This window comes from Numida meleagris, chromosome 1 (assembly GCF_002078875.1).
Source record: "Numida meleagris isolate 19003 breed g44 Domestic line chromosome 1, NumMel1.0, whole genome shotgun sequence".
Taxonomy (NCBI): Eukaryota; Metazoa; Chordata; class Aves; order Galliformes; family Numididae; genus Numida; species Numida meleagris.
This window is the reverse complement of record NC_034409.1, coordinates 51,504,020-51,527,137: the sequence shown is the minus strand read 5'-3', so window position 1 is coordinate 51,527,137 and position 23,118 is coordinate 51,504,020. Positions and strand designations below refer to the sequence as shown.

General features: G+C 56.1%; 3 protein-coding genes across 8 annotated transcripts; all 3 read right to left on the bottom strand.

Moving 5' to 3' along the window:
- Positions 7–6,266, bottom strand: SUN2 (Sad1 and UNC84 domain containing 2). Of its 2 annotated transcripts, XM_021385004.1 has the most exons (18): positions 6,132–6,266; positions 5,663–5,796; positions 5,212–5,372; positions 4,960–5,094; positions 4,489–4,584; positions 4,129–4,222; positions 3,979–4,049; positions 3,693–3,817; positions 3,285–3,500; positions 3,128–3,205; positions 3,004–3,047; positions 2,708–2,873; positions 2,374–2,595; positions 1,713–1,797; positions 1,516–1,631; positions 1,194–1,361; positions 1,000–1,092; positions 7–720 (listed from the first exon to the last, which is right to left on the bottom strand). In XM_021385004.1, the coding sequence occupies exons 2-18, from the start codon at positions 5,773–5,775 to the stop codon at positions 607–609; spliced, it is 2,097 nt and encodes a 698-aa protein (XP_021240679.1). In that variant the 5' UTR covers positions 5,776–5,796; positions 6,132–6,266; the 3' UTR covers positions 7–606. The 2 variants fall into 2 exon arrangements, 1 of the variants encoding a protein (XP_021240679.1); XR_002434574.1 differs by lacking the exon at positions 7–720 and having other exon boundaries at positions 1,194–1,357.
- Positions 7,477–15,695, bottom strand: LOC110392673 (extracellular serine/threonine protein kinase FAM20C-like). The gene is made up of 11 exons (XM_021384957.1): positions 13,623–15,695; positions 11,325–12,896; positions 10,147–10,322; positions 9,992–10,070; positions 9,597–9,689; positions 9,215–9,330; positions 8,836–9,016; positions 8,629–8,738; positions 8,135–8,216; positions 7,941–8,000; positions 7,477–7,862 (listed from the first exon to the last, which is right to left on the bottom strand). Exons 2-11 carry the CDS (start codon positions 11,801–11,803, stop codon positions 7,634–7,636), a joined length of 1,605 nt encoding a protein of 534 aa, XP_021240632.1. The 5' UTR covers positions 11,804–12,896; positions 13,623–15,695; the 3' UTR covers positions 7,477–7,633.
- Positions 15,838–20,208, bottom strand: DNAL4 (dynein axonemal light chain 4). Of its 5 annotated transcripts, none has more exons than XM_021384974.1 (5): positions 20,100–20,199; positions 19,272–19,308; positions 18,974–19,177; positions 18,185–18,268; positions 15,838–16,970 (listed from the first exon to the last, which is right to left on the bottom strand). In XM_021384974.1, the coding sequence occupies exons 3-5, from the start codon at positions 19,043–19,045 to the stop codon at positions 16,806–16,808; spliced, it is 321 nt and encodes a 106-aa protein (XP_021240649.1). In that variant the 5' UTR covers positions 19,046–19,177; positions 19,272–19,308; positions 20,100–20,199; the 3' UTR covers positions 15,838–16,805. The 5 variants fall into 5 exon arrangements, with proteins under 5 accessions (XP_021240649.1, XP_021240665.1, XP_021240656.1 ...); XM_021384990.1 differs by having other exon boundaries at positions 18,974–19,180; positions 20,100–20,157; XM_021384981.1 differs by lacking the exon at positions 20,100–20,199 and adding an exon at positions 19,676–19,773.

The window sequence follows — 23,118 nt, the reverse complement described above, 5'->3', positions numbered from 1 at the left end:
AAACCAACAGAGCAAACCCCAAAGGGGAAGCAGGCGAGGTTTGCACATAGCATCCTCAAGCTTAGCGAGCGGGACAAGCAGCCCCAGGCATGGGGAACCCGAGCATCACTGGGACCCAACACGGCTGCTGGGCCAAGCGCGTGGACCTCAGCCCAGGACTGGCTTTGCGGCCCACACCTGCCACGTTTCTCCCCTCCTGCTGTCCCCAAGCCTTTACTTTTACAATACTCAATTAATACTGTCTTACGTCCCCTATGCCTGCCCAGCATTGAAGGGGGTTTGAGGTCCTTCAGATCTTGAGAAACATGGAGGGAAGAGGAGACTTGCTGCACGGTGCCCCAGCACATCACGGAGTTCCCCCCATCCCAGCCGTGGGAAGGTTATATGTGCCACCAGAAAGGGGACGGCGCAGCCCCAATAGAAAAATGAGCTTCAGAAGTCCAAAGCGTCCAAAACGCACCGAGAGCCAGCCCCGCGGGATGTCCTCGCCTCACCCCCCTGCGAGCAAGAAGTCCTCTCCTCCGCAAGCAGCAGCGCAGGCCAAGGGCAGTGCAGCCTCCCACGTCCCAGGACGTCCCTGTCCCAACCCCGCCGGCAGCGGGGGGGTCAGAGGGCCGGCTCGCCGTGCACGCGGAAGCGGTAGATGCAGGTGTACTCGGGGTGGCCCCAGTTGCTCAGCACGCGCAGCTCCACCAGCTGGAAGGCGCCCACGTCGTCGCCCTTGGGGACAGGAGAGATGCGTCACACAACCACAGGATGGTCGGGTTGGAAGGGATCTCCGGGTCCAGCAGGGTGCTGAGATCTCCAAGGAGAAGATACGCGGGAAGGGGTAAGCAAGACAGCCTCCCAGTGAAAGGCTCAAGGTGGACGTCAGCCCCTGCCCCGCTTCACAGGCAGGATGCTCCGAGGACAGAGGGACCCCATGACCTGCCCCCATCCAACACCATCACCCGGCTTCCTTCCCGTGGTGAGAGCTCCAGCAACACCGCCGCGCCTCACCTGGAAGTAGAACGTTTGGATGGGGTCACCATCCTGGTTGTAGGTGAAGCGCCCCAAGAGAAGGCCCTCCTCCTCACGCTCCTCTTTCAGGCCCTACGAGAAGCAGAAAAGAAGAGACAGTGGCGATCAGGATGGGGAATGGGGGTCGTGAAGGTGCTCCCCACCCTCCAGCCTCCCACTATGGGCCTACTCACGTAGACGGTGAAGTCCTTGGGGGCGCTGGGGATAGTTCCCTGGGGTGACAGTGCTTTGGGGACGTGCTCCAGTGTCACGGCTGTGGGGCGGATGGGGCTGGAGAGGCGGATGACGGCAAAGCCCTGGGAGCCACGGAAGGCCCAGCAGTTCCCAGGGTTGACGTCTGGCTACGCGCGCAGGAAAAGAACACCAGCTCTTAGGAATCAGCAGCAACACTATCACCACCAGCGCCATTTTTCCTCCCATCGATGCCAGCCCAACCACTGTGCCCAGTGTGAGCACTGCAACACCCCGGGCTCTCAATCCGCTCCCGGTGCCCACCTGCAGGATGACGCGTGGGGACTGCGAGTGGTACCACAGAGGGATCCCAAACAGGCTCAGCAGCGCCGTCTTCGTCTCGTAGGTTTCAGAGCAGCGGGTGTTGATGACGCTGGCCCCTGGCACAGAGAGGGGAGCACAGGGGTAAAGCAGAGCGCCAGCACTCCCTGGCTACCCTCAGCTCACCCCCTGCCACCTACCTGCTGACTCCAGGGCGTAGTCGACCATCCCCACGCGGTCCTCACTGTAGCGCTTCAGTGCTTGGTCCACGATGAGGTGCACTTGCTGTGGGGGTAAAGAGGGGCCTGGTCACAGCTATGGGGTCCTGTCCCCGCCTCCAGCCCGTGGAGTCAGGGCCCTTCTCACGGGACGTGCAGTGATGAATCACTGCGGCAAAAAGGAGCAGGCGTGCGCTCGGCTGCAAAGCCTCATTAGAGGCTGCTAAAAATACCCGGGACGAGAAGTGCTGTGCAAAGAAGGGGCAGCGCCTGGGCTGGCTGGGCTCACCCTTCCCAGTGTTGATGCATGAGGAAGGGGATGGGTACCAGGCCCAAAGCCTCACGGTGCCCCCAGAGCTGATCCCAAAGCTCCGTGTCCCAATGTCACCATATGCACAAAGCCTGTACAGGGTGTGGGGACTGCCAGTCCTGTTCGATCCCTCCCTCCCTCCACAGGGAGCTGCCAACAAATCTTTCCAAAGCAAACAGGCTCATTTTTTCCTCTGCTGTCATCCTGCTGCAACATTTTGCCCCAAATGACTCAGCAGTGCTGCTAGGGACAGGGCAAGCAAGGTGGCCTTGGCTGTTTGTAAGCTCCATAGAAATCCCCACCCAATGTCCCCAGGGCTCGGCCACCACTCACCTCTTCTGTCACCCCCCCGGCCCCCCCTTGCCGCAGGGCCATGCCAATGCTGTCCCTTGCTGCCAGCCCACGCTCCTCCCGCATTTGGGCGAGGATCCGGAGCTCCAGGGCGCGCAGCTCCGCTTGCAAGTCCTCCCGCTGGAGCAGCAGTCCGGCCGTGCCGTCGTCCCGCCGGGACTGTGTCAGGAAGTGGCCAATCCATGCTGGCATCTGCGCTTCCACCTAGTAGCACAGGTGGCACAGGGCTCAGCTGTGGGGCGAGGACCCTCGCCTCTGCCTCAAATGGGGTCCCAGGTGAAGGTCCCTAAAAGGGGGGGGGAGTTCCTGGACTTACATCAGCCCGTGTTGCCTTGATCTGCTCCAGCACGGCCTCCAGGTGCTTGCCCATGGCCTCCTGGTCGGAGCGCAGCCCTGCCAGCTCCCTCCTCAGCGCCAACACCTCCTGCTGCAGCTCGCCCGTCGCCCGCTGCCAGCGGCCCTGCAGGTCCTCCTGCACCGACCTGTGTCACCACCACAGTGAGAGAAAAGCCACCAAACACCACCAAATGCCCCAAAACGCCAGGCTGAGGCCTACTCCACCCTAAGCTCCAGCCCTACAGTGGGGTTTCTCCCCACATTGAGCACCGTTACCTCTGCCACTCTGCATTCAGCTCCTGCAGCCGGGCCTCCATCTCCTGCCGGCACAAAGGCACAAGGATCCACGTGAGATCTGCCCCCCAGCCCCGAGGACCCTCACAGGGGGCATGTCCCTCACCTGTGAGGCCTGCGCCATCTTCCCCAGACGTTTGTCCATGTCGGCCTTCAGCTGAGCCCGCAGGGCGTCCAGCTCACCCTGCAGGGCAAGGACGAGACAAGGACATCAGAACCCAGCCCACCACGTCCCTGTGCCCGCACCACCCTGCTCCCCTCACCTGGAGGTGCCCGGTCACGTCGCTGCGCAGGCGCTCTTCCATGCTGGCCTGGCGGCGGCCCAGCAGACCCTCCAGCAGGCCCAGCATGTCTTCTCTTGGTGGGGGCTCGCCCCCAGCCACCCCCAGCTCCCAGCGTGATACTGCAGCCTCCAGTGCCTCAAAACGCTTCTCCAGGGCCTGGAAGCGGGCCAGGAGCTGCTGCTCCCCCCGCAGCCCCTGTGATGGGAAGGAAGGTGCCATGCAGCTCCCCCTGGGCCTCGCAGGCCTACAAGGGTGGCTGTGTCCCATTACTGCTTCCCCTCCCTCCATCTTTGGGATGCACCAAACTTTAGGGGCTGCACCCACGGGCACAGTGCTCCCTTGGGCACCCGGTCCCAGCCATCCCGCCCCAATGGCACTGGTTTGTACCTGGTCCAGCGCAGTCACGTCCTGTGCCCTGGGCACGTTGGAGGAGGTGAGGCGTCCCGCTCCCCACCATGAGAAGACGGGGAGGCTGTGTGCCGACAGGCCATATGGGTACAGGTACCACGCTCCTGGGCATTCAGGGGACAAGACGGTTCAACAGTGGGATGGTGATGGGGGCAGGAGCCACAAGCACTGAGCTCACTACCATCCCATCCCAGGTACAGCACAGGGACGATGGCTCTCCAGCCCCGTATCACACTGGGGATGAGGGTGTAGTAAGTGGGCTCACCATAGGTGATTGCAGCCAGGAGGAGGAGGAGCAGCAGCCACCACAGGGACTTCTTCAGCCATGGGTAGCGCCTGCAGAGTGGGGAAGAAAGAGGACTATAGGCTGTATCCCGCAGTGATGGGATGGTTGTGGGGCTGAGGTCCCACTCACCTGGACAGGGGGACACGCTGTAGTTGTGGAGTCCCTCCAGTGACACGGTGCCAGATGCTGGCCATGCAGGACAGGAGCCATCCCACAAATCGGGCTGAGGGAGGACAAGCAGGATCAGCGGGGCCCCAAGAGGACATCCCCTCTGGCCCCAAGGCTGCTCTCTGGAGGAAGACAACCCATGCACACAGCATCCTCTTCTGTTCTTGCCTCAGGTTTGCAAGATGTGGAAGACACCAACTACTACATGGTCAACAGCGAGCTGGCATGTGAGCAAAGCAGCCCCGTGGGACAACAAACCTCCTCATGGGCAAGGGAGAAGTGTGCAGGGGGAAGAAGCACCCTGCCCCAGGCCCCACTCACCTGGTGCAGTGAACACCTGCCAGAGGAAGGAGCCAACCCTGGAGGCGGCGGTCCTCAGCCCTGACCCCGAGCTGCTGTGGCCAGAGTAGAGGTGGCCTGGAAGGAGATAATGTCAAGAGGTAACAGCTTTGAGCTGTGCCGTGGGAGGTTCAGGTTGGATATTAGGAAAAAATTCTCAGAAATAGTGGTGCTGCACCGGCACAGGGAGGTGGTGCAGTCACCGTCCCTGGAGGTGTTCCAGAACCGTGTGGATGTGGCACTAAGGGACATGGTCAGTGGGCACAGCGGGGATGGGCTGGTGGTTGGACTGGGTGATCTTAGTGGTCTTTTCCAACCCTAACGATTCTGGGATTCTATGTGAGGAGAGGCAATGAGACATGGAATGGAGCCCACATCCCTGGGCTTGGCATAGGGGCTGGGACCCTATGGTCCCGTGGAGGTGTCCCCAGCGTCCCACCCCCCTATTCCTACCTGCATAGTCATCTTCCGAGGAGTACCCGGAGGAGGAGGCGTAGGTGTCATACGTTCGGCTCTCCAGCAGCCCGTTGACCTTGCTGGACTCTGTGTCCCCTGTATCCCTTCTCCTCCTGGCGGAAAGCTCCCTACCTGCTTACCCCCCCCCCAAAAAAAAAACAAAGAAACAGCTCAGAAAACATCCACCCCAAAACAACCGGGGTGCCCCAAGGGGTTGGGATGACAGATGCCGTGGGAGGACAGGCTCACCCCAGTAAGTGCTGCCATCCAGGGCATCATCCAGCGCGGCCAGCCCCCGGCTGCCCCCCAGGTAGGACTCGCTCACCAGGGACTCGCTGTAGTACGAGGTCTGAGTGCTGGGGCCGGGCGACAGCCGCTTCGTGCCGCTCGATTTCCTCCTCGCCGCCGTCCTGCCGGGGGGGGGGTGAGAACCAGCCGGTCGGCGTCAGGTAGCGGGGGCACGGCCACGCCGGCACCAGGAGCGCCGCGGGGCTGGGAGGATGCTCGGCGCGGCGCAACCGCTGCTTTACGAAACCCCAAAAGGTGGGGAGCCCCCGGCCCCGCTTCCGCTTGCACCGCTGCGGTTTTCCGGCACGCCGCTCGCAGCGCTTCCCTCCCTCCCGCCATTGGGCCCAAAGCTGCTAGGTGCCAAGAGCCCGAACCCCCCCCACCCCCAGCGCCCCTGCGGGTGCCCCCGAACCTGGCGGTGCCCTCCTTGAAGGGCAGCTGCGGGCCCCCCAGCAGGGAGCTGGTGCCGTCCTCATCCTCCGGATAGAGGCGCGAGGTGACGAGGCGCTGGCTGCGGCGCGACATGGCGGGGGGACAGCGGCTCACCTGGGGGGGGGACACAGGGGGAGGACAGTGTCAATGGGGGGAGGTGGGCAGCCACGCTGGGGGACACTCCTAAGTACGCCCGTGCTGGGGGACGCGTAAGGCCAACCCGAGCGCAGCCAGGGGCACCTGTTCCATGGGGCAGTGACAGCTGCACTGTCTCCTTAAGCCCCCCCCCGCGCGGGTCCATCCCACGCATCTCCAGGGCTGAGACACGAGCGGGACTCCTCCCACCCCACCCAGGACCCCCATGCCCCAAGACCTCTGCACTCCCGGAACCCCCCAGACCCCAGAATCCTCCCCCCCCGGCCCCCCCCCCTTCCGCGCCCAGCACCCACCGCAGAGCCGAGGACAGCCGCGCAGCAGCAGCAACAGCAGCTCTCCCCCCCCGCCGCCCGCTCTCCGCGCCGCTCCTCTCCCTTTTGTTTTGCAAGACACGGCCCCCCCCGCTCCTCCTCCTCCTCTTCCCACCCCCCCAGCCCCGGCTCCCGCCCCGCCCCAATGCTCCGCCCCAATGCTCCGGGGCGGGGGTGGGGGGGGGGGGTGTTCCCGCGAGGCGCAGCGCTGTGCCCGGAGCGTCACCGTGTGCAGCGCACACAGCGCGCCTTTGTCTGATTTTTTTTTCTTTTTTTTTTTTTGCCTCTTTTTTTTTTTTTAAAGTTTTTTTTTTTTTTTTTTTTTTTTTTTTTTTTGCCTCTTTTTTTTTTTTTAAAGTTCTTGTGTTTTTTGTTCCTTATTTCTTTGTGTGTGTGTGTGTGTGTGTGTGTGTGTGTGTGTGTGTGTGTGTTGTTTTTTTTTCCCTCTACTTCCAGTCCATTAATTCCAGCCTCAATCTCCGCGTGCCGTTCCCAGGCCCCGTTGCCCGCTGCCTTCCCCGCTTCCCATAGCTCATTAGCGGCCCAGTCGCCCAATTTGCTGCTTCCTGCACCGTGTCCTGGGGACACCTCGTGCCCCGTTGCCACCCCAGGGACCCATCCCCGCCATGGGGCACGAAGCCCCCGTCCCACAGCACCTGTCCCGGCTGACGCAAACGCACCACGGATTAACCCCGTGCAGGATTAGGGGATAAACTGGGTGCTATATATGGTGCAGGGCCCGCTGCGGATCCCAGAGCCACCTCTGCGGGCGGGACATGGCAGCCGATGGGATTTTTGGGTGGGTGTGGGAAGAGCGTGGGCAGGGATGAGCATTGCAGGTTGGGTTGGGTGAGCCACGTGGAAGCTCACCAACGGCCCCATTAACACCAGGCTGCGGGACTGGGGAAAGGCTGGAGGGGAACTGACTGCAGGAAGGGGGACTGACTTTTTACACAGGACAAGGAGGAGAACGGCTTTAAACTAAAAGAGAGGAGATTTAGGTTAGGCCTTGGGTGAAAATTCATTACTCAGAGGGCGGTGAGGCACCGGCCCAGGCTGCCCAGAGAAGCTGTGGGTACCCCATCCCTGGAGGTTCAAGGCCAGGCTGGATGGGGCCCTGTGCAGCCTGAGCTGGTGGGTGGCAGCCCTGCCCATGGCATGGGGTGGGACTGGATGGGCTCTGAGGTCCCTTCCAACCCAACCATTCTGTGATTCTATGAAAATTCCCTATCCCGTTCTAAAAGGATTTGGAGGGATGGCTATGCCAGTATACCACGTGAATCTGGGACTGGAAAAACAGCCCTGCTGGCTGGGATCCCAAACCATGTTTTCTCCACGAGGCCGACCTATTTATTTAAATAACGCACGCACCCACCGGTCTCCCCATGCATCACATCCAAGTGCCAAAACGCAACACCACACACTCGGAGCCCTTCCCAGGGTGACAACTGCCATCACACCACGTCACCGTCCTCGTGTCACAGTCACGGCCGCATGTCGTCCACCAGCACCTGGTGGGGCTGTGTTGCCTTGGCCAGGCAGCGTCCCACGGCCGCCAGCACCTTGCCCAGGCGCCGGTCCAGTGCCTGCAGGTGGGGCTCAGCCAGGATGGGCGCCAGGCGGTCGACAGCCAGTGCTTCCCGCAGCACCTCGCTCAGGCGGTAGGGCTCGGTGGCCAGCAGCCGCAGCCGCAGGTAGGTGGACTTTTTGATGCTGCCGAAGCAGAGGAGGGATCTCGGCATCGGGGTGAGTTTTCCCCAGTGGGAAACATGGGTGGTGGCAGCCTCTTACCTGCAGCACTGCTGGAGTGGGGCCAGGATGGACATCTCGTCGCGAGAGTGTGTGCCAAAGCTGCAGAAAAACCCAAGGGTTGGCATTGGGGTGCACATAGCATCACCTTGCATTGGCTCTCTTTTTGACTCCTGGCATCCCTCAGCCCCAGCTCTGTCCATTTAGGGTGGCTGGGTGCCGCCCTTCTGTCCTACCCGCGGCCGTTGTCCAGGTGAAGCAGGAAGGTGTCATTCCCAAATTTCTCAAAGGTCTCATAGTGGTGCCGGTCCATGTTGCCTGAAAGGGTGAGGAGAGAGTGATGGCAGTGGGGATGCGCACAGTGTCCCTGGGGATGCTGGGATGGGTACCTGCATGGTCCCACGCCAACTGCTGCACGATGTTGTCTCATGCTGAGTTTTGGCAGCGCCAGCATTGTCATGGCACAGGGCAGAGCAGCCTCACCCATGTCCCTGTTCATTGCAGGAGAGTTGGACTAGATGACCTTTAAGGGTCCCTTCCAACTCAAACAATTCTGTGACTCAATGCATGTAGCATGCCTCTGGTTCTCCAGCCCCAAACGTGCCACCAGGTGAGGACCAGGCCATAGGGACAAGCAGGCAGAGTGCCTTCATGGTGCAAAGCCTAAGAGTAATTGCCTTCCCCATCAGCTGATGGAAAGTGAGGAGAAACTGGAGGGAGATGCACTCACCCATGAGGAAATCGAGCACTGCCATGTCGATGAGGTCAAGGAGGCGATGACCACTGTCGTAGGGCGGCGTCCGGCGCACCTGGGCGCAGTAGTTGGGATCCAGCTCCCACCTGCAGGCAAAGGACGGACAGTGGGTCCATGAGAGTGACCATGGGGCCACCGGGCAGCCCTCCTGTGCACCTAGTGTCCCCCCATGTCCCAGCTCACTCAGCCTTCTTGCTCTTGTGGTAGGAGCGGCGCCAGGGGCTGCGCCAGGAGCGGCGCTTGGCCAGGGCTTTGTCGGGCAGCAGGGCAGCCATGGAGCCCTCCAGCTGGTCCGGCTTGCCGCACAGAGCGTGCTCGGTGGAGCAGTAGTAGGAGCACTCCCCATAGAAGCAGACATTGCCCGCTGGCATGGGGAACAAAGCACAGGTTGGTGACTGAAGAAGAACTAGATGAAGATGCTCACCATGCCACATGCATAAAGCGATAGCATGGTGACTCTTCTTGAGAGCCATCCCCATGGATGGGGATGTGGTGGCAGCTGGAGTCATCCCCACATGGGTGCCTGCCCTGGTGTGAGAGCCAAAGGTTGGCAGGAGCTCACCTGGGGAGATGAAGAAAGTCTTGGCCAGCTTCTTGTCGGTTGTGATGTCCCGGATCTCCTTCGTTATATTCACCAAGCGGCCAGAAACTGGCGGGATACGTCGGAAATCCAGGATCCTAAAACACAGAACTCAGCACAATTTCTTGTCAACTGAGCCTATTTTTGTTACACCCAGTTATTACTAGCGCCATGAAATGCAGGTGTCTCTGCAATAGAGGGGAAAGAGGTGGCTCAAGGAGCCATTTCTTGGCCAGGGTTGGATGCGAGGTTTGCTGGGAGGCTGCAGTCCCCAGAGGGAAGATTTTGGCCATGTTTCCCACCAAATACAGGGCATCCCCCCAGGGCTGAGGCCCCTTTTTGGGTGCAGGCCATGAGAACCCACCTGTCCAGGTGAAAGGCTGCAATCTCTGCATTGTGCCGCTCAAAGTCCGAGAAGTAAAAGAAGTCGGCGGGGGTCTCCTGGTCCCTGCTCTGCCTGAGAAGATTTGGGGAGGGCAGGAATGGTGGCCAAGGAATGGATCACCTCCTGCTTGGCCCCAAACTGCCCCTTGTGCTGTGTCCCTTGTGCCACCTGAGACACAGCCAGGAGCAGGTTTACCCCGCTGCATGGTGCGGCCCCAAATCCCAGCAGGACAAAGGCTGGGAAGTGGTCCTCATGGATTATTTTCTCCTTCCCACCACTGGAGGTCACTATCCCATCACAAGCTGCACCCAGCCTGCTGCCAGCAGCAGGGGAAGGGGCCTACAGCGTAGGGTCTGAAGTCAAACTCTACTCACTTCATGGGCTTGAAGAGGGCCTGCCCGTAGTTCGGGAAGGTCATGATGAGCTTCAGCTGGGTACCACCAGATTTCTGCACTGGAAGGGGGCACACAAGGGTGACTGGGGCCGGTGGGCAGGCCAATGGGATAGGGGCACGGGCAGGGGTGCATACCTGAGCTGACAATCCTCATGGTGGCCAGGTCCCGCAGGAGGGTGGGCATCACAGGGTCCCTGCGCGGGTACAGCTCATAGCGATTGATGCCGACGTGGAACTTGAGCCAGGCGGGGTAGGTGTCGTAGGCTGTCTTCCCTGTCGGGAGGACCATCTCGGCTTTACTGCTGCTGACCCTGCAGCCCGACAGCCACCACCACCCCAACAACAACAACATTTAGTTGGGATGGGGTCTTGTTCCCAGGCCCTCCCTGGGAAGACCCAGCACAAGGCCTGGGTGGTGGCAGAAGCCCCTGGGGCAGGTCCTATCGGCAGCTGATGGCTACCCTTGCATCCCTCACAGAAAGTCCCCATAGTCTTCCAGCTGGGCCTTAAATTCCTGCTGATCTCATCCCAGGGGATCAGCTACCAGGTGTACAATCAGCTATGCACAGCTGATGGGGGATGCAACATGTTCATAAAACTTCTCAGCAGCATCTTGAGCTCTCATCCACAACTGGCTCCTCCTGGGTGGGCCCCTGGCACCCCCTGGTCTCCCTGTGAGATGAATTTGGGTTATCTAGTCCCCTCATCTCAGTATTTTTACCTCTAGAAGGCGTGCCTTCCATAAGGAATCTGCTGCGTGTTACCCATGGTAACTCCATTAATATCTTCCCTCCTAATTAGAGGTTAGTAGTGCAGGGACAAAAATAGGCACCCAGCAACGGTGAGCTCACCGCCCAGCAGAGCCTAAAGAGGTCAGAAAGTGCCTTGAGAAACACGGGACTGCCATGGTCTCGTGTCGAGTGCCAGCTGACATTTGGGGTTTTGCATTTCCAACATGAGGTGGGTGAGAGAGGGGGATCAAACTGGTCAGAAGCCTGGAGTGGGGAGTTCCCCACAAACGTACAGGGAGAGACCAATGCTGGGGAAGGAGAGGAGGAGATGACCTAGAAGATATCATACATAACAGTGTGAATAATTCAGGCCTCCCCTTGGGCTTCACCATGTGCCACATGGGCGGGAGGATCCCTGCAGCTCCCCGGGGCAGCAGCCTGGAAATGGGACTGAGATAAGATCTGAGGCACTGGGGCCATCCAGGTGGGATGCTGAGCTATGCAAGGATATAACTTGTTTGCTCCCTGCCATTTGTCCCCTCAAGCACCTCCATGCATCCCCCAGACCAGCCCGCTCCTCACCATTCATCGCTCCCACTGCTCCGTAGGCTGAACTTCTCCATGGGGTTGACGATGAACAGCTTGTCTTCGTCCTTCACCTCCGGCAATGGGATATTATAAAGGGGATGCTCAAAGAGCGCAGCCAGTTTGGATCCCTTGGCCCATACAGGACCGATGTCTCCATGCCGGTGCTGGATCCCCACGTCTCCATCCTTTCCCCGTGGTTCTGCTCCCTGCGGCTGGGAGCTTTTCTCCAAGGAACCGTTGCTGCCACTGAAGTCCTGGAGGATGCGCAGGCTCAGCTTTGCGGGGCTAGCCAGCAAAGGGCTGCCTGAGGGGGTACCCAAGGCTTTTGATGCTTTTGCATCACAGCTGCACGTCCTGCGAGTTGCGGGGAGAGCCAAGTCCATCATTAGGTGCAGCAGGAGGGCCAGGAACAGGAGCAGGAGGAGGAGGACTTTAAACTTCCTTTGGACAAGTGTTTGTAGCTGGCGCCGCATCCTTCCTCGCCAAGGGCAGGCACCCACACGGGGCAAAGAGAGTCAGTGTATCCACTGCCCCGTCTCTCTGTGCAGAAATCAGGCAGAGCTGTCCTGGATCTAGAACATGGCAGCAAAAAGCGGAGCTGTGGGAAGACCCCAGTGGGATGTCAGCACTGGGTGAGCAGCAGGACAGAGAGAGGGGTAGGAGCTGCAGCAGAGTTTATAAGGCATGAGCTAGTGGTGCCAAGGTTAGCATGAACGGGGCAAGCTCCAAATCAATAGCTGTCGGGCACAGAGATGGCCACAGATAACCCAGGCACCGGAAACCAAACGGGTGCCCTGCGCTGTCCCATCTCTCTGGGCTTCTCCCTGCCCAGCTCACGTTGCTTCCACCTCTTGTTCGCACGACTCTGCCCCACTCCCCAGCTCCATCCCATCTTCTGGCTTCCCACCATGCTTATATCCCTGCACTTTGTCACCCAGATTTGCTCCCACTGCTCAGCCAGAGCAACATTACCACCTTTCCATCTATTCAAGGATGCTTGTACGCAACTGCCCGTCAGTGGGTAAAATAAATAGGATAAATAGCAGCTGGAGCAGTTTTACCCGTTTTAATCTCCCCAGGGATGCAGAGGACACGTGAAATCCCATACATCACGCGGTCCCCTCATTGCAGGCAGGCAGGCGAGGAGCAGGACCGGAGACCTCCTCCCGTGCCACGGCCCTGCGCTACCCTCTCGCTCGTGCTGCTCCCCGCACCAGCCCCGTGCTGGCTCCATCCAGCCCACATGGGCAGCAGGAATATGGTGTTCCTGGCTCTCCGTGTCCCGCGGCGCGACAGTTGCTTGGAAACCGCCTCCAGCTGACATCGCCAGCCGCCCCAGATCCAGCCAGCACCGCGTTTCCTTCCCCTTGCCACGTGCAAACAGCGTGGCCGATGGGAGCAGAGCTTCCCGCAGGGCTGGCGAGCGGCAAGGCATGCAGAAGGAGCCGGGCGGAGGGGAGCAGATGGCTTCCCCAGGGAAGGGAACACGGCGTCTTGCACGGGGAGGTTTGCTGGATCCGGTCTGGATGCACGTTTTGGAAAGAAGGCGCCTAGGAGGGGCTGTGGCTGGAACATAGGATCGTTAGGTCATTGCTTAGTGGGGAAAAAAAAAAGCCAACAAAAACATGTGCTAACTACTTGCATCAAAGGAGCTGGGTTCAGTTCTGGGAGAGAGGCCATGGATTCCTTTATTCCAAAGCCAGCTCTGGGAGAGCAAAGGGAGAGGGAGACCCCCTGCCTCTTCCAGTGGCTCAGCATCAGCTCCCAGCTGGGCTTGCAGGGAGGCTGGGTGACAAAGACGTCCTCCCACATCCTAGAGCCAGACTGGGACAGGTCTGTGATGTAGGTAGCTTCCTCCTGCCGAGCTCCCAAGGCTGCTGCATGCATGGGGACACCGGCACAGAGCCTGCAGCCTTTCTCCACTATGGGTTGAAGCCATCTTTCTGACCAGGAGACCTGTCCCCATGTTATGGTAAGTCATAATCCTCCCCGCTCCCCGGCCCTAATTTAGCATCAAATTGGAAAGTGGAGAAAGGGGGAATAGGTGGAGCACTCGCCATCCTTAGCACTTCAATGCTGGCATTAAATATTAACCAAAAGATTTTTCAGCAAGCCAGACGCGAGCCTACAGCAACAGGGAAGAGCTGGGGAGCTTCAAAGCCTGCCCTGATTGCCTGACAGCACATCAGTGCACCTCGTTGCCATGACATCATCACAGAGAAGTGATTGAATTTGCACCTCTTTCCCCCATTTTTCCAGCTTTCTCACCCCTTCGCAGCAGGTTCCAGTCACCTTTGGGATGGAGGAGGAGCCCTACGCCCAAGGACACTTCCATTGCTGCACAGAGTGTGGACTCCCTGCCACGCAGGCTGAGAGCCGATAACGATGTTCCCCATCTCCCCTCGGTGGGGAGGGATGAAGTCATGAGCACAGCCCTCTGAGCTGGTACCACTGCACACTGGCTTGCTGGGACGGACGGATAGAAAGGGTCATTCAGACTGGCACTGATGCATCACCCTGAGCTTTTCATCTCCTTCCCCACATCTGACTCACTCTGATGCTTTGATGGCAATAGCAGGGATACACAGGTGGCGAGACACAATAGGGAGAGGAGAAAACAATAGTTAGACATCCAGCGCCAACTTTCCCAGATTTTTGCTGAAAAAATTTTAAGGTAAAAACCTCCAGCAGGAGATGGCAGTTTTAAAGTCAAAAGCAGTTTTAGCCTCCAAAGCATCTGTGGCAGAGTGGTTACTCACAGGAAAACAATGTACAACAAGGGACTATCTCCAATCCACGACCCTTAGTGCCCGGTGAATTACAGGCGTGCCCCAAAGTGCTCTAGATCCATAGCAAAAGCCCCAAACTGTGCCCTAGTTCCACAGCAAAAAGAGGGTGGGAGTTTCTTGTAGCACACAGGAGCCAGTGCAGCGTGACTCAACTTGCAACGGGCAGGAAAACTGATCCTATCGAATACTTGCTTGGGGGCCTTGACGCACACAGCTGAATTTTGGAAAGTTGAGGTTTATGCTTTCACATACAACAGGCATTCAAAAATGGGGTGGCTTTTTGTGGTAAGTTCTTGTGGGAGAGCTGTTACCCTTGGAAACAAAAATAGCATGCCACTCTCTGCGAGCCACCTTGCACTTGCTCACCTTGGGGGAGTTGCGGTGTAGGAGCTGACTTGCTGCAAATTCACACCTAGCTCACCACAATTTGTTTGCATGCTCCTGCTCCGAGAAGGCTGGGGTCTGGTCAGCGTTTGCCTATTGCAGATGCAGGTCATGGAGACATTAGCTTTGGTCAGCTGGTGGCCAAACTGATAACGGGCTGGTAGCAAGGCCAAGAGATTGCACGCTGAGGTAAGCAGCTCCCTCTCCCTACGATCATCCGCAGGTCAGCATGACCCCACAGAGATGCCCGTGACCGGCCTGTCTGTGGACATGCACGCAGCAGTTAATTATTCATTAGTGAGAAAGAAGGACAATTAAAGAGATTATGATATGGCTGAAGGTATTTTGCTCCAGCGAGCACAGGGCACTCCAAAGACAGTGGCTTTACCTTTCCCTCTGGATGCACAGACATAAAACATAAAGGAGGTGGAAAGTCTTGGAACAGAAAACCAGCTTTTCCACCTGCCAGCTGCAGCAAGTGCCAGTCAACAGTGCTATTTTCATTTAAAGTCAGCCAGCTGGAGTGAGACAGAGTAATCACACCAACAGGAAGCTCAAAGGATTTGGAGTCTTCCAGACTGCACAACAATCCTGGCACCTGGCAGATATGGTACCAGTTATGCGTCCTCCCCACTATCTTACAAGTCCATTCCACTTGATCAGTAAATAACTATGTGACAGGGTGTGAGGCCCAGCCAGCACAGATGGTGCAAAATCGAAATAATTTCTAGTGGTCTTCTATTACTCCAATTCCTGCCTTGCAGAAGTGTTCCTGACATGCTGAGATGGCAGATAGACACCTCTATCATCACACGGAGATCCAGAGAAGGAACTAAGGGAAATGGAAAACCCTCCACATTTGATCCACCGCAGGCCCTACTGTAGAAAAGTCCTTTGGAACTGAACTATGGACTACAGTATGGCCTCTCATAAAACATGAGCTGCCAGTGGCACCGCTGGTGGCCTTCTCAGAGGGATGTCTGAAAAATCAGAGAAGCCACAAATGCCAGACCCCAAAGGTCAGAGCAAATGCACACTGGCTGGGCAGAGGACACAGGTACGCTCCCTTGATGCTACTCAGACAGAGGACAGGGGTCAGCAGCACCGTGGACCTGGCAACCTTCCTCAGCAGGCTTGCACCAACAAAAGGAATTGAATGGGAAGGATGAGAGTGCTTCTCTGCTCCCTTAGAGTCACCCAGGAAGCGAGCAGGGTGGAGACCTGTCAGCTTTTGCCTGAGCTACACCATTCCTTGCTTACTTCCATGTTTCCTGAACTACTTTTCTTTTTTGTCCTCCACGTTGGGTTTTCACTTTAGAACAAACACAGAAAAGGACAATTTACTATTTTTTTTTATTGTAAAAAACACAGTTCCCCAGATTTATATAAATAAGCCACATACGTAACATACAATTACGTTCATTCCATCCTCCAACACTGACAGCTTTAAAAGAAGAAACAGACTAAAAAAGGAAGTCCAAAAGGACATTAGGTTTCTGATGACCAAGTGATATCTCACATGGCACCTCCTTCCCCTACCAGCCTCCAAACAAGATGCTGGAAGTACAAAGCACTCGCAACACCCCCAGGAACTGACAGGGAGGCATTCAAGCTGTACGAAGAGTTCTCACCCACTCCCCAGGCATCGACAGCCGCCTGTGTTTCAGTGCCATCTCAGCGTGCAGTGGGTGAGAAAGGAGGGGGTAGCTTGCATAGCAGCCTCCTACATCCAGGCAGCTCAGCTGTCCTCCCAAATCAAGCAGAAAAGGGTAAAGCAAGCCTAATTCCCCACAGCTAACACCTCCACGGACGTGGCCAGTTCTGTGCAGTCATTTAGAAGAGAGGAAGGTAGTGCTGTTAACACCAGTGTTCAGAGAGAGGAAAGAAGCACTGGTCAGAACCATACCACACGTGGCCGGGAAGGCAGAGAGGAGAGGACACAATGTGGAACAAGTGGGAGGAGAAAACACAGGATTAGATAGCACCTTTTCTCTTCTGCTTCCCCCTCATAGTGTTGCTGCATGGTGTGTCATGAGATTGCCTATTCAACCACCTCCTTCTTGTTTAGGCTCAAACACCAAGGAAAGAGCCACAGATAGATCAGAAATCCCATGAGCAAGGACAGACTTAGCAAGCTATACACACACGCCCCAAATATATGCATCCTATGGAACCGTTACGTCGGTATGGAAAGAAATCTCGACGTTTTAACTATTAAAAATAAAGCCCCACCTCCAGATTGTACAAAATCTGTGAAGGAAGAAATCTCCTGTATGCAGCGAGTCTGGGACCCAGCCAGATGTCAGGAGCACTTCCAGACACACACAGCCAGGCTGCCACCAAAGAACATGTACAGCAGATTCTTCACCTCATGAGTGATCTCAAAGCCAAACCCTTCCCCAATCACCACGTGCCAGGAGGACCCAAATTTCTTGTCCATCATCTCTTTGATCATCTTGGCAGCACTCTGGAGAATGAAGGAAAGTGTAGGGTGAGACACAGCAAGCAGTGAGTTTCTACGCAAACAACCCCCTGCTATTCCTCTCCCTTTAAATAAGGTACTCAAGCCACAGGCAACAGGTATAGCAGCTGCACTGAGCAAACTGGAAGCTCCTCAGGGCTGTGCCAAAGGGCAAAGCAGCTTACTGTTTGCAGCAGCCTCCAACACAGCAGCTAGGAGAAATTAAATAACTACATCTAGCATTTCTCTCATTCACACAGTCTGGGGGAAGCAAGAGCTCTGTTTTTGATAGCGGTGGAGTTATGCTGGGCACACTGAGCATGGAAGGAGATTCAGGTCACTAAGCTGCAGCTATTTTTACATGAGTCCATTTATATATATATATATAAAAATATATATATATTTCAGCTAATTACCAAAACATTGAAACTAGGTTGACTTTTAAAAGGCTTGCTTCTCTAAGATCACACGCTGTTTGGTCTAGAAAAGGAGAACAGAAGATTTTGCAGTGACTCTTGGTGTCTCAGGCACGAGGGGACAGAAGGAATCTCCTGCTCCGTAGCTTTGCCTCACTGCAGCACGGAGCTCCTCTATCACAAGCAATCTGTGCCCTGCCCATTGAGCAAGTGTGTTCTCATTCATCTTTAGATCTCAAAGATGAGGGCAATTTTTCAAGACTGTAACTCCTCCATCACTCCCCATCTGTCTGTTCTCAGTAATCTCATTCAAGAGGCTGAAAGCTGACAGGGAAGACTGATCAGATTGTACTTAATGTTCAAAGAGCTTCATTTGCTCATTCCCAAAATAAGAGTCTCCTCCCCGCTCTGATGCGGATGGTCTTGCTCAACACTGACAAGCAGACCCACATTTTGGGACAGGCCCCTCTCCATACAGTTCTGAAACAAGCCCTCAGAACAGAGAGAGGACATTTTACAGAGAAGAAGCTCACAGGGAAGGAAGGAGATAAGGTTTGTGAGGCAGCATCGCTCTGTGACTCATCTTTGCTTCCTGCATGAAAGCAAACAGCTAGTACAGATCTCACTCACAAAAGCAGCTAAATCTGAGATCTAGCCAAGCTGTCTCTTTCTGCCCTTGCTCAGTATAGAAACTGAGTAATCTGTCAGTATGTGATTCTACTGTGCCCTACAGCTCCAGCCCTGCTCCTGCAGATTCCTTGAGCTGCAGCAACTGAAGGTTGGCCTGACGGATTCAGCTCGTACCTCATTGTTCGTGGCATATTTCTCACACGCCGTGACACACAGCTCCATGGCCTCTACGCGCATCTCCTCCGGCATGTCTGTGTGCTGCAAAGAGCAAACAAGAAAGAGGAACTGAGCAGAAAAATAAAGGCTAGACAGAAGACAACAGAAAACAGCCCTTATGTTGCCCATTCTGTCACGGAGCCTAGGCTGCTGGCACGGACACAAGGCAGCTACTCCATGTGATGTTCAATGTTAGCTTAAAGCAGAACATCATCAGCAATACAGGCTTGTCAGAACACCAAGCATTAGAATGATTAATACGAAAATGGCTTGTTACTTTACGGTTTGTCCATTCTTTCCTTTGCTCCAGTCCATGCAGAATTGTTCTCTTCCAAACTTTAAGACTAGCATTAAGTAAGCATAGCTTAAAGGAGGAGATAAATACCGTTGCTAGTTCTTCAGTGCTAAGATGCAGAGAAAGACAGTAGTGCTTCAACCGTCCTTAATTATGGCTATAGGCGTAACAGAAGTCTAAATTACACAGTCTTTTCCGCTATCTGGTTGGCTAAGATCGTTTATTCCTGCTCCTCTAAACAAAATAAAAACAAGTTTTATCTAGCAGCTTGAGCAGAGGGCTCCAAAGGCAGCACGTTCAGAACATTAGATGGATTGCTTTGCGCCACGCTTCCCCTGGCTGACCAATTTCCTTCTCAGTGGGAGAAATCCTGTTTTGGAAGGTGGGGAAGAACAAAGGTAGCATTTCATATCTGTAACACTGGTATACACGTAACCCATTCTCCTCCTTACCCTAATCAGCGGAAAGCTGTGCAGTCTTTTATAATCAGCTTCCTCCTTCTTCCCCTCCCCAGTGTCGGCCATGGTCTTTCCCGAGTGACCCTGGGAAGGGGCAGGGGGCTGGGATGGAGATCAGCAAGGCACTGCAGTGCAGATAGCTCAGGGAATGTGGCTCTGAGGAGCAGCACAAGGGGAGGCTTCTTGGCCCAGAGGGCACTGCTTGAACAGAAACAAACAACACATAGGAAACAGGAAGAAAGCTTTGCATTAAAATGGAAGGTGAAAACTATTACAAGAATGCTGTCCCTACCTCCACTTACTGCATCACAGTAACTTCTCCGCACATCCTGCAATCAGAGAGCTCTCACAGCACATTAATGCAAACAATTTTTAAAAGTGTATCATTTTCCATAAGCGAGACTTCAGGAGCACAGCGTTTCCCAGAAGCACCAGCCCAGTTTGAGGGACGTGCCAAATCAGGGCACTGCTTCCGACAAGCGGCAAGAGGGCATCAACCCATACGTCTGATGCACCACAAAGTGTAAACGTGTTTGAGGAACAGGATTAGCGTACAGGTCTGGGTAGAACGTTCAGCATGAACATCTCAGCCTGCTTTGGGGCACTCGCTATTCTCACCCCCAGGCATTTATCAGCTGGGGATTCCCGTATTGGAAAAAAACAGGCTGCTGCTCCAGGCCACCAGCCAACCCCGACCTGGGCGCAGCAGTCCAGCCAACTCCGAGCATTCCACTGCGGCCTTCCCCTGGCTCTCCCACTCAGAATGAGGTGCCTTCCCCTCCTGCTCGGAGGAATCACGGGTGACCCTGCATTAAAGAGAGCACACGAGTGCCGGTGGGACCTGCAGCCACTCCACCACAAACACCCCCAGGACAGACAGCTCCCCGCAGCGAGGCGATCCCCAATGCGAGGCCGGGGGCACCGCGGGATGGCACACGGCGTTATCCTCACGCCGCTGCCCTGGCATGCTGCCCTTGCACGGGGTAGGGAGGCGGCCTGGGAGCAGCCTGGCTGGGGTGGCTCGGGAAAGCACGCCACAGACCCGGCCGTGGGACTCCGGAGCCCAAAGAGCAGCCCCGGAAGGAAAGAAAAGAGGGCCGGGAGCGGAGCGCGGCCTCACCTACACCACCGCCGCCGCCGCGACCTGCACCGGTTGCTAAGGAAGAGCCCCGGCTGTCTTAGCAACCGCCGCCGGAAGCCCCGCCTCCCCGCCGTCCATTGGCTGCCAGCGCGCCGCCCGGCTCACCCTATTGGCGGCGGGGCCTCGGGGACGCGCGGCGGTGAGGTGTCCGCGGCGCGCCTGTGCTGTGCCACCGCCCGGGGGTGGGGGCGGGGAGCGGCGTAACTGGGCCTGCCTGGTTTATGGGAGGGCCGTGGTTCCTTCGGGACGTGGTTACGCCTTTAGTTTTAAGTAGAATCACAGAATCATTAAGGCTGGAAAAGATCACTAAGATCCCCTAGTCCAAACACCAGCCCATCCCCACCATGCCCACTGACCATGTCCCTCAGTGCCACATCCACACGGTTCTGGAACACCTCCAGGGATGGTGACTGCACCACATCCCTGGGCAGCCTGTGCCAGTGCAGCACCACTCTCTGAGAATAATTTTTTCCTAATGTCCTGAACCACTCCTGATGCAACTTGAGGCCATCACCTCTCATCCTATTGCTGTTAACTGGAAGAAGAGGCCAACCCCCACCTCACCACAACCTCCTTTCAGGTCCATGTAGAGAGTGATAAGGTCTCCCCTGAGCTCCTCTTCTCCAGACTGAACAACCCCAGTTCCCTCAGATGCTCCCAATCAGAATTGTGCTCCAGACCCCTCGCAGCTCCGCTGCCCTTCTCTGGACACGCTCCAGGGCCTCAATGTCTTTCTTGTAGTGAGAGGCCAGAGCTGGGCACAGCACTTGAGGTGCGGCCTCACCAGTGCTGAGTACAGAGGGACGATCATCTCCCTATTCCTGCTGGCTGCCCTATTGCTTGTACAAGCCAGGATGCCATTGTCCTGCCTGTTGCTGCAGCTCAAGGAATCTGCAGGAGCAGGACAGCTCCAGGGCCAGATCATTTGCGTGATGTCCTGTTGGTGTGTATATGAAATGTCCTCCTTACTGTGTGTCTGCCAAAAGAGCGGCTTGCTTTCCTCAGAAATGGAAAAAAGTGCACAGGAGGGAGCTGGGCGCTCTCCTCTCCCCTCGCCCACACCCCTAGCTCCCCAATGGCTGCAGGATGAAGGCAGCCCCATTCACCCAGCACCCATCCATCCGAGCAGAGCCCAGGGCTGTTGTTTCCCTGACAGCACTGGGAGGACAGTGCTGCAGTGATCATTTATCTTCTGTTTGCCTTCACCGCCACTGGTGACAGAAATCAAACACTGCCTCCTGTCCCCTCGCTCCATGACAGTCGCAGTCTTCGTGCAGTTGGGACCGATTCCTTCTCCTTTTTCTCCTTTGCAGGCATGGGCCTCTCGCAACGAGGCACTAAAACCATCGAGAGAAAGATAAAAGCCGGGAGATCATCTTTTTTTTTTTTTTTTTTTGTGCAAAGGAGATAATTAGGAACAGAATCTCTGGGAAGAAGAAGATCTTTCCATCATTACTCTATCTCCAGGCAGCTACTCTAATCTCTCTGGGGATACAGCGCTTTCAAGCACCGTATTCTTTCTGTAGTTTTTTTTTTTTAATGCTTTAATCCCTGTGTAGTTCACCCACTTTTGCTGGGAAGCAGCGAGTCGGCGTGAGCTCTATCCGAAGCTGTGTGTTGTATGGGAGCGTGTGCGTGATTTTGCCTGCAATTAATTGTGCTTTGGTTTTGATCAGTGTGGGCCCGGGGGAGGGAGGAATGTTCCCCACGGGGAAACCCTGGCACTGTTCAGCAAAGCCTGAATTCGCACCTCTGGGCTGGTAAAACAACAGCACAACACTGATGTATGGCAGCATCAGGTTGCATTGCAGTGCCCGCTGTTGGCTGGGAAATGGGGACACAGACACTGATTGTTAGCGTCACCACGGCACGACCCCGCTGGAGTGTCCTGCCGAGCCTTCCTGCCTGCGGGAGGACATGGAGGCAATTAGAGCAGCCCCCCATCGCTGGGACAGAGTGGGCTCATCGTGGTGGCATGCACTGGGATACATGCAGCCTGGCTCCCAGCTTGGGAATTACGGCGTTTCCTCCTCAAGCCTCATAATTAATGGTTTCAGACCCTCGTAATTAATAGTGTCAGCATCCCATATGTCTTTGTTTTAATCCCTCTTTTAGGAAGAGGTACCCAGCCACAGCACGCTCTCAGCACAGCTGTTACACCTCTCCTTCGTTAACCTTCCCAAGAACCATCTCGTTTTCCCTTGTCTCCACGCACGTATCATTGTTTTCCAGTAGGCTGCCCTCAGAGAGACACAGCTCTTTTCCTGAGTGGCTTTTCTTAATTTAGAAGCCAGCAGCATCTGTAAGCCATTGCAATTATTCTTTGCATCCCCATCGATTTTTTCACCTCCTTCCATCTCCCTGACCAGCCGCTCTCCTAAGCCCTGTAGCGGGCTTTTGGTTCTCGTGGGGCTCAGATAACCAAAACCTGTACCTTGCTTCTCTTCTTCTCCACCCAGACACAGAATATGCAGCCACAGAACATCAGGGCTGAGGCCTCGCTGAGGATGGAAATCAAATATTTATTCCTATTCTTGATTTCCTGCCTCTCAACCAGTTTTTAATCTCTCCATAATGACTTCATTTCCTTAAGAGCCTTATTCAGAGGAGTTTGCCATAAGCCTTTAAAATGCCTGGCTAAATTATAGCCTTCCCATGTCCCCCGTGCAGCTCGATTGCCTCCAAGCCCCCAGGAGAGAGCCTTAGGTGAGAGCTGCAGCTGTGTCCTGGCATGACATACCCACAGGGTGATTGAGGAGCTAATGGATATGGCTCGGTGTCCCTACAACCCCCCTCAATAAAGGCACCTGGGGAGAGCTGCAGCTATGTGCCTCAGTTTCCTCAAATATCAGTCCTGTCCATGCTGGGTGAGATGGAAACCACCAAGAGGGGATGAGCATCCTGCAACCCTGAGCTCACAGAGCTCTGCCACCTCCCTCCAGGCATGCACCCGTGGGGACTTTTGCCCTCTTTTTCCAGTAGGTTTGCAACCCGAGGC